The 8709-nt window shown below is 49.0% G+C and overlaps 1 protein-coding gene across 1 annotated transcript in view; it reads right to left on the bottom strand.

Annotated features, from left to right (window-relative positions):
* Window positions 1-6860: 6860 nt before the first annotated feature.
* The window catches only part of LHX3 (LIM homeobox 3), a 14444-nt gene continuing 12595 nt past the window's right edge, over window positions 6861-8709 (bottom strand). Inside the window, 1 exon segment of the mRNA XM_009280658.1 lies at window positions 6861-7279. Coding sequence (XP_009278933.1) covers window positions 6861-7279 — 419 coding nt within the window.

Below are 8709 nucleotides of genomic sequence, written 5' to 3' on the forward strand. Positions count from 1 at the left end.
CCGGCATGGATGGTTTTGGAAGTGAGGGGATGTTGTTTTGTGCTACGGTTTCATTTAAAAGCAAGGAAAAAAAAATGCACTGCATGATTTATTTTAAAGCATCCAAGCTGCTGCAAACTGCAATGCTTTGAGACCATATGTATATACATGGGAAACAGGAGTTTGTCTCCAACATCATTTGCATTTGTCCCTTCCCTCCCTCCCTCATGCAGTGAATGTTTTTAAAAGGACTTATCCTGGAAACGGCTGGAATACCTGCAACTTCTGCGGAAATCAGAGACTTCTGGGTGCAGAGCACCTGATCAAGCTGGTTTTCATTTACAAAACATACTGTTCTGCCAGTTCCCCCCTGCCCAGCACCTCCAACGCCGATTTATTTTCTCTACTCTTCCGACAAGCTTCAGAAGATTTTTTTTTTTTTTACACAAACAACGTTGATTCAGCATCTCTGTGACCTGCCTCAGGACGAGGGCTCCCCATGACCCTCGGCGCACAGCTCCTGGCACAGCAGCACGGGCAATGCGCGACCAACGTGCCCTCGCATCCCCTGGGCTGCTCCTTCTGTTTAGACCGATGCCCATCCCCGGAGCACAAGGCCACATGGTTTTGGGCTTGGAGCTGCAGGTTGGTCCCTGCGAGCCGCGCTCAGCTGGCCGACGCTGGCTGTCTCCCAGCTGGAGGGGGCTGCCGGCTCCTGGCCGCTCCACTTTCCTCCCACATGGCAGTTTGCTCAGCCTAACAAGCCAGCATCTGATGAAGTCTCTGCCGTTTGGGTCCCTCAGGGATTATAATATGACTGCAGCAGGTCCTAGCTATTCTCTGCAGCCCAGCATGTTGTTGCTTCATTAAACGCCAAATTGTTACATTAATTCTAACTGCCCTGTAGAGATGTAGCTGTCAGGAATGATTTACTCGCCTCCAGCTGACTCGGAGACTTTTTACAGGCTCCTGCGTAGGAGCTGGAAGAGGCCAGTGCCCAGGTGGGAGCGGGACGCAGGCCGTGTGTCCAGCCAGATACTGGCAGCAAGTGGCTCTGCCCTCCCCGGAGAGACAGAGACGCTCTTCAGAACCACAGTGGAAAAATAACCGGCGAGCTAAAAAAAGGTGTGGAGTTTGTTTTTATCTGAACTGGGGGCTGCTGGCGACCACAATTGCCTGTTAAAATGCAGCATCTTTGCTGGAATATTTACTGAGTGCAAATCTCTGGGATCTCTCCTTCACCCTAGCAGGCAGCTCTGCCTCCGCTGCGGGAGGAGGGTCCGGGTCATATGTAAGTGTCAAAAAACATCTCTGGTGAGTCAGGACTGAGCCATTTGTTAGCTTTTGTCTGTGTTTTCCCTGGGTTCAGAGTAAGAATCTCAGAGCTTCACACACAGCAAATCAGTCAGGTCATCAGCTGTGTGGGAAGAAGGGACCCAGGTCCCCTCCATTCGGACCCTCCTCCCTCGGGAGCATCGCTCTTCCCAGGGCCCTGAAACAGCAGCGAGGGTGCGTTGGCCGGCGCCGGTCCCGGCAGCACCGCTGCCGGCTGCCTGGCCCCAGAGCCCCCGGGCTACAGCAGGTCTCCTTTATTCGTTTGTTAGAAATTACCCGAGTCTTCATTCAAAATGGAAAGAAGACAAAACGTCTTGATAGCCAATATGCAGTTTCTGCTTATAAACCAGAAAAGACGATTTAAATAGCATCTTCTGTCAGGGGATCAAGGTCTGTGTTTTCCGCAGGCAGTACACATACCTTCCTGACACTCTGCTCACACACACACACACATACATGTGTGTGTGCCCTGCAAGAGAAATAATGTGCAGAAACTAACTGTGTTCTAACATGGAAAAGTTCATTTAAATCCAGAAGCCTTGCATATTTGGCTAACAAATTATTTTTCATCCCCAGATTGCAAAATGCTGAGCACAAAAGCAGTGCTTTCTGCGTCCTAAATCAATGTTTTCCCCAGGCTCTGTTCCTTATCCACTACACCCGTGTGCCAACAAACACGCCTGCACGTGTGGTTTAGTGCAAAATGCACTCCCACCTAGACACCTAATAAAGATGTCAGAAAGGGAAAAAAAAAAATTTAAACACCTTTGCTTTTTTTCTCGGCATATTTTTGCGAGCTTGGTTTTCTTGTCAGGTTTTAACAAAGTCATTTGCTGCTTTTAAATGTTATTTCAGTGTATAAATCACACAGGTCTCCGCTTTCCTGCCTTCTTCCCCCAGACCTTGGTGCGGGCAGGGAGAGGCAAGGCGGGATGCGCAGGGCAGCGAGCGCACCTTTGTTCAGACGCTCTGACACATCCGGGAGAAGCCACCGGAGGGGACCCCGAGGATGACCCGGCCCCAGCCACCTTCCCTGCTCTCCGTGGGCGAGGGGTTTCACCTGGCCCACGTCCCCAAAGGGGCACTAATGTCCCCAAAAGGGCACTAAGGTCCCCAAGCCCTGTGCCCTGGGGAAGAGGGCTGTCCCCAGGCCAGCCCTGCGCCCTGGGGAAGAGGGCTGTCCCCAGGCCAGCCCTAGGACCCCAGCTGGGGACAACCCCCCCTTTCGCCACCTCATTCCCCTGGATCAGGCTGGACAAAACCCCCGTGCCCCGGCCCTGTTGGGCTCGGCTCGCACCAGCTCCTCAAGTTGTAGCTCCCGTAGAAGCTGTGCGAGCGGAGCCGGGCGGATTAGCCGCCCTCCCGGCACACGGCTCCCGCTGGCCTCGCTGCTCCCAGACGGGTTCAAAGGCGTTGGGTTACTGCCCGCTGCAAGCGCCGGCAGCCTCGGCCGCTGCAGTAAACAGGTTCCCTTGCAGAGCTGAACACCCCCGCAGAAATTGCAGAAAATATTTAACAGTAAGGTGGTGTCTATCCCTCCTAGCCTGAGGGGTTTGCTTTCTGTGGCCTCATACAGGAAATCAGAATAAGAAAAAAAATAAGTTACTTCTACTGTTTGACACAACATCTAATCATTCCCCGCATCTGTAGGGAATGCAAGTTTAGGCACAACTGCTTCTAAAAGACGAATATGCTGTTTGGAAAAAAAGATTCATACGTTAGGTTTTCCTCACTGAGAGCACAAAAAATTTCCTGCCTCCCATGTCACGCACTCACGCGAATCAGCGGAGGCTGTAAAGCTCACCTGCAAATTGAGCAATGCGAAACCCCTCTTCCTAATTCTGTTCGGGTTTTACAAGCTGTCAGTCAATTGGATAGTGTTAGTTTTATTTGCCTCTTTCAAATTGGTTTTCTTTTTAACGGGAAGAAAACATTTATATTAATGGAATCCCTGAGCCTCAGCCCTGAAAGGAGAGGCTGAAATGCAATCCCTGAATTTTATATCAGGACGTTCGGGGAGCTCTTCTGCGTGTTCAGACGAGCACAAGCGCCGGCAACTTTCAGCCCGTTCTGCCTTTCAGAGCAAAGCACAAAGGCAGAGGGGGAAATTTGCATTTCTTCCTTTCTTAAATTCAGCCATCCGCTGGGAATTCCCAGAGTGAGAGGAACAACAGCGCCCGTTATTTGCTGGGAGGGAAACGATGAAAAAAAGATCTATAAAATACGTGTTCAATTACTACAGTTCCTAGTCAGTGGTTTTATAACAGCAGCATTATCCTAAAATCAACTACATTTCTGTCTTTCTGTTCTTATTTCTTTCTTTCTTTTTTAGGAAATAAGAGTCTTTCAGAGTTGTTTTTAGTCTTTTATAGGAAAATATTATTTATGCTTGAACTGCCAAAATGTTTTGATGCAAAACACTTAGCCAGATTTGGTGAGGGTGTTTCTAGATCACAGGGCAAGAGAGCAGAAATCACAGAATTCTTGAAAACGAACTCTTGTTTTCTCTTTGGGTGAAGTTCTGTAATCTGCTTTTTTAAAATCCCACAATTTTCCAATTACTCCGTAAATTTCAGTAAGAAATGTCCTTGCGATCTACCTACGGGCTAGCAGCAACAGTTGTCTCTATCACTCGGTCCTGGAGAAGGAAGAAAAAGCAGCTGCAGACTCTTGCTGCCGAGCCCAGCCCTGGGCTCAGACTCGAGGGCTCAGACCCGAGATCTCAGACCCGAATGAGGCAAATTTCTGCCTTGGCTGCAGGAGGCACAGCTTCACCCATCTGAAAAATCCCCCAGGAGCAGAGACACGAGCAAATTTGCACATATCACCCCCAGGTCCAAGCTGGTGTGGTGTTTTTACACCAAAAGCCCCATGGTGTCACGCAGTGGGGCTTCCCCCTTCCCTGCCGTAGCTCTTGGACCGGGTCTCCTGAAAAAAAGAGTGGGTTTCTCTGTTGAGCGAATGTTGCAGCACTAAGGCGGTGTGCACGTACCCGTTTGGCTTTGGGCAGGCTTCTGTTAGCTCACTGAGAGCAGAACCCGGACATGTTTCTTCTCCGCAGGTGCAATGCATGTGTAACAGGAGGGGGAAAAGCTGTAAAGAGGCTTACGCAGCGCTGGTGGCTAACAAGTATTTTGCAAACCTAAATGTTTCTGCAAGTATTGTCAATACCTGCTCGCTTCCGGAGACGTCGGTGTCCCACCCTCGCCAAGCGAAGGCCAGAGCGGCCGGAAAGCAGGGAGCGACAGCCGTGTGTTATGGCAAGCACACGTCCCCCCGCAGCTGCGAAACAGCGAGGGCGATTATAGCAAGGGGCCGGAGACAACGACACGTCACCCTGTTCCAGCAGTGGCGGTGTGTCCTTTAGAAAAGGTAAGGATCGAAAGCCTGGACTTCCCAGGTGTCGCCGCCGCCTGACATCTGGCGAGTCCCCGGGGCCACGCGCGCCGTGCCGGGGCGCTGGCAGCCGCCCGGGGACAGCACAGCTCTTCCCGTGGGGTCCCCTGCAGAGCGCGGGACGGCGTGTGCCAGAGTATCGCCCGCGGGGCCGGGTCCAGAGGCAGCCGCACCCCCGACCCCGGCGCTGCCTCCCTGCCGAAGCGTGCTGCAAATTCACACACTCTCAAAGATACTTGATACACGGCAGACCCGGTACAAATATTCCCCGACTTCCCAGGGGAGTGAGAGGCTCGAAGCCCATGTGCCTTAAATAGTGTTTCCCATCTGATTCTTAAATCAGAGACTTCAGCAAAGTGCTTCACTCTGCTTTGAGGAGCGTGACCACAGACATTTGTATATGACGATACGTGTGTGGACGCGCCTCTCGGGTGTGTGTACACAAACACAGGCTGCGTATGTTTGGTCAAGCTTAATTCCTTAGAGCTTTTTTTCTTTTCTTCCTGATTTCTCTTCCGAAATATTCCAGTATCTGACTTTTAGTGTTGCATGTGCACAACTTTCTGTCCACCGACAGACAATATCAGACTCTGCTGTTTTCTACCGCTTTATCAGCACAGATTTCTGCTTTACATATTTCTGCCTTTGCAATGAGTGCTGAAAAATAACCATGACCCGTCATAAATAGCTTGACTGCGATCAAAGCCTGTGCGTGCATAGAGCAGTATCGCTTGGATCTCCCGAGGATTGCCAGCCTCCAAAACTGTCATTTTTTTGTTTCAGTTTATCAAAGCATTCTTACGTCGGTGGGGTTGCTCCTGTAGCTAAAGGGAAGAGTGCATTTCAACACTTTGTTGAATCATGGCATTGAGTTTTGGGGGCTTTGCCTTTTAGTTTCAGGTATTGTATTTACCTGTATGGATGCTTTTGATGTGAATTTAGCAAAAGACTATTTAAAGTTTAGCTGACAAATTTATTTGTAATCTTGAAGTATTTGATCATCAGAGAGAAAGCGAGAATATAAATAAAAGACACTGGACATTCACATAATCTACAGTTAATTCAATAATTTTTACAGATAACAATATACATATTGTCTTGCCTTTCCTCACAATCAGCTCGCACTATATCTGCGTAAATACACAAATGCCTGAAACAGAGAAGGGTCACCAGGAAAGCGTGTGCTCGCTCCGACACGCTCCCAGCGGTGCCGGGAGAACGGCTTGAACAAACCCAGCCGAGACCTCCTGCTGAGAGACCCCCCCGAGAAGGTATTTGGCAACAAGACATCAGGGTGACGTTTGAGACACTTTGCAGTAAAACTGTTGCAAAGGAATTTGAAAGAAAAGCATAAGATTCACAACCCAGAGCCGCTAGTGTTCCTGGGTCAAGAAAGATCACCTCTTGACCTCGTGATAAAAGTGTAGTTATTTGGTAATAAATACATCTATTCACGGTTTAATGCTTATATGGAAGAATAAAACTAGCAATCTACAAATTAAAAAGATGAGAAGCGGAATTAACATATGATTTTCATTTTACAAAGGAAAAGGGTTGTTGATAAATGATTGGCATATTAAAGAGCATTTCATTTTAGAAAAGTTAATGTAAATTCAAAATAAAACAAAACATACCGCATCGGTGCGCTTTTTAAAAAATCTGCTGGAAGAACAGAGAAGTTTTCTACCATGGATTTCTGAAGTGATTCACTATTAACATTTCTCCTATAGAAATATAGACATTGCCACACCTTTTACAGTGGATGAGGACTTTATTTTCTCTTAAAAAGCTTTCGGTGTGGATGGGTGATGAAGCAAGTCCTTGCTTTGGAGAATGCACTGACAACAGAAAGCAAAATACCTTATATCAAATCTGTAAAGCACAAGTCTTGGTGTTTAGTAAAGACACAACAACCAGTTTCGTTTGGACGCTCCGTACGCTAATCACTGCGCTGCGACTGCCTTTGCCCACCGTCCTCTGCCAACCCGCCGCTGGGTCGCCCTCCGAAACCCCGTCCGCTCTCTCCGTGTCGTCACGCTTTCCTGCCCCGCTCAGCAGTCACAGTTTGTCCCTCCTTCATTTCCAAGAGTAGATGACGTTTAACAGCACCGAGTCCTTTCCCTTCCCACTGCACGGTGGTGGACCCTGTATCAAAATTGAGCGTGGTCGACTTCATCCAGCCAAGAGGCCGGGCTGGCGGGGAAATCCGGGTATCCCCCGCTGCTGCCGGTGGAGAGGTCGGAGCTGGGTCCGTTCCCGGCCAGGACCCTCATGGACTGGGGCACCCCTTGTCCGCTTTGTCCCATGATGCCCAAGCCGTTGTCTGGGTAAACCAAGCTGGAGATTAAAGGCTGGTGGCCTGGCAGTGCTTGCAAGGAAGCCGGTGACTGGGGTATCCCGTAGGGGCTGTTGGATCGCAGGTCGTGGTACTGGTCCTGAGCTGGGATGCCGCTGTGATCCAGCGCAAAGCTCCCGTTGGTCCCAGCCTGTCTCCCCAGAGCAGGGGACGCTTCGTTGAGATTGCTGTAAATCCCATTGGAATGGCTCATTTCAGACATAGAGGGCTCATCTGAAAGGGAAATGGACTGGTTTTACTGGGAGAGCAACGGTCACGGCTGGCAGCGGTCGCACGGGAACTCCTGCAAGCTCTGGGTATAAACAGATTAGATGGATGGGAGCTGAGCAGCCACGCACTTGACACTTGTAATTCCTTATTATTCCCGTCCTTGTTGACTGATCTTCATAGAAGGCCACGGGATTATTATTTTTTCTAAGTACAAACATCTAAAACATTTTGGATTCTAAAAATATGCATGAAAAGTACATAGTAAAATATAAGACTGTGATTTTAAAATAATCCTTTAAAGGGGAATGCTATTTCAATGTCTTTCCACCTTTTGTTCTGCATTTCTATTTGGCTTTGAGGTTTATCTTGAATTTTGATATCATTTTTAGGAGCTACCTGAAGACTCACGGAATGCAAGAAAAGCTCTCCATTGCTCAGAAAAAAAAAATAAATCTCAGCAGTATTTGTCTGCTCAGGAACAGGCTAATGAAATGTACCTGTACGACTTAAAAACACTTCGGAAGAATGGGCAGTATTTTTTAAGTTACCAGTAAAAATTGTTTGCATTCGTTAGGGGCTTTATGGACAGCAAGAGCTGCTCTGTTGCCTAGGATACAAACCTGTTTGTGGCATCAAGCTATCAATAATTGTTCCACATTTTTTAGTTATTATTTATAGTATATTCATATTTAATGACGCTGTGTGTACAAACAGGCTTGAAAATCAAACAGTTTTTAGGAACACAGGAGAGAAGCTGAGATGCAAAGCCCTGTGCGTATAAACATACACGCGTTATAGACATATGTCTGTGTAAATATGTACACAGAGTTTTGCATTTCAGCTTCTCTCCTGGATTCCTAAAAACCACACACAGAGGCACATTTGGGCACTGCGGTAGCACAGACCAGGTCATGTCGGCAGAGACCATTTGGCCCTGGGGCAGCTCGGGGCTGGAGTTGGGGCCGTGCAGAATGTGCCCCCGAGCAGCGCTGCAGGCACCCACACCCCACACCCCCCAACCCGGCACAGGGCCGTATCCTGCTCCTACGGCAGATGCCCTGGGTCTGGAGAGTGCGGGATGAGGCTACGCAGGACAAGAGCTAGTGTAGGCATGTCCCTGGGTTTGTCAACAGAAATCTCTGCTCCAAAAACGGGACCCCCCGGTGCGGAAACCTCCTAACAGGCAGCAGCCTCCCTTCTGCGGCACAGTGGGGAGGTAACAGCTCCCACAGAACCGGGAAGGGAGTCCTAACTAGTAACTACGCAAATAAAACCACCCCTAAATCGGATGAAAAAAAAATTCTACATACTTTTCCCCATAGAAACGTTCAGCGATTCCGGACCCTCCGGTTTCTGCGTTTCCAAGAGTCCCTTGAAAAGGCTGTACATGAGCAGCGGCTCTAACAGCCGCAGCGCCCGCGCGGGGAGCGCTC

The sequence above is a fragment of the Aptenodytes forsteri genome, unplaced genomic scaffold (assembly GCF_000699145.1).
Source record: "Aptenodytes forsteri isolate BGI_AS27 unplaced genomic scaffold, ASM69914v1 Scaffold68, whole genome shotgun sequence".
Classification (NCBI taxonomy): Eukaryota; Metazoa; Chordata; class Aves; order Sphenisciformes; family Spheniscidae; genus Aptenodytes; species Aptenodytes forsteri.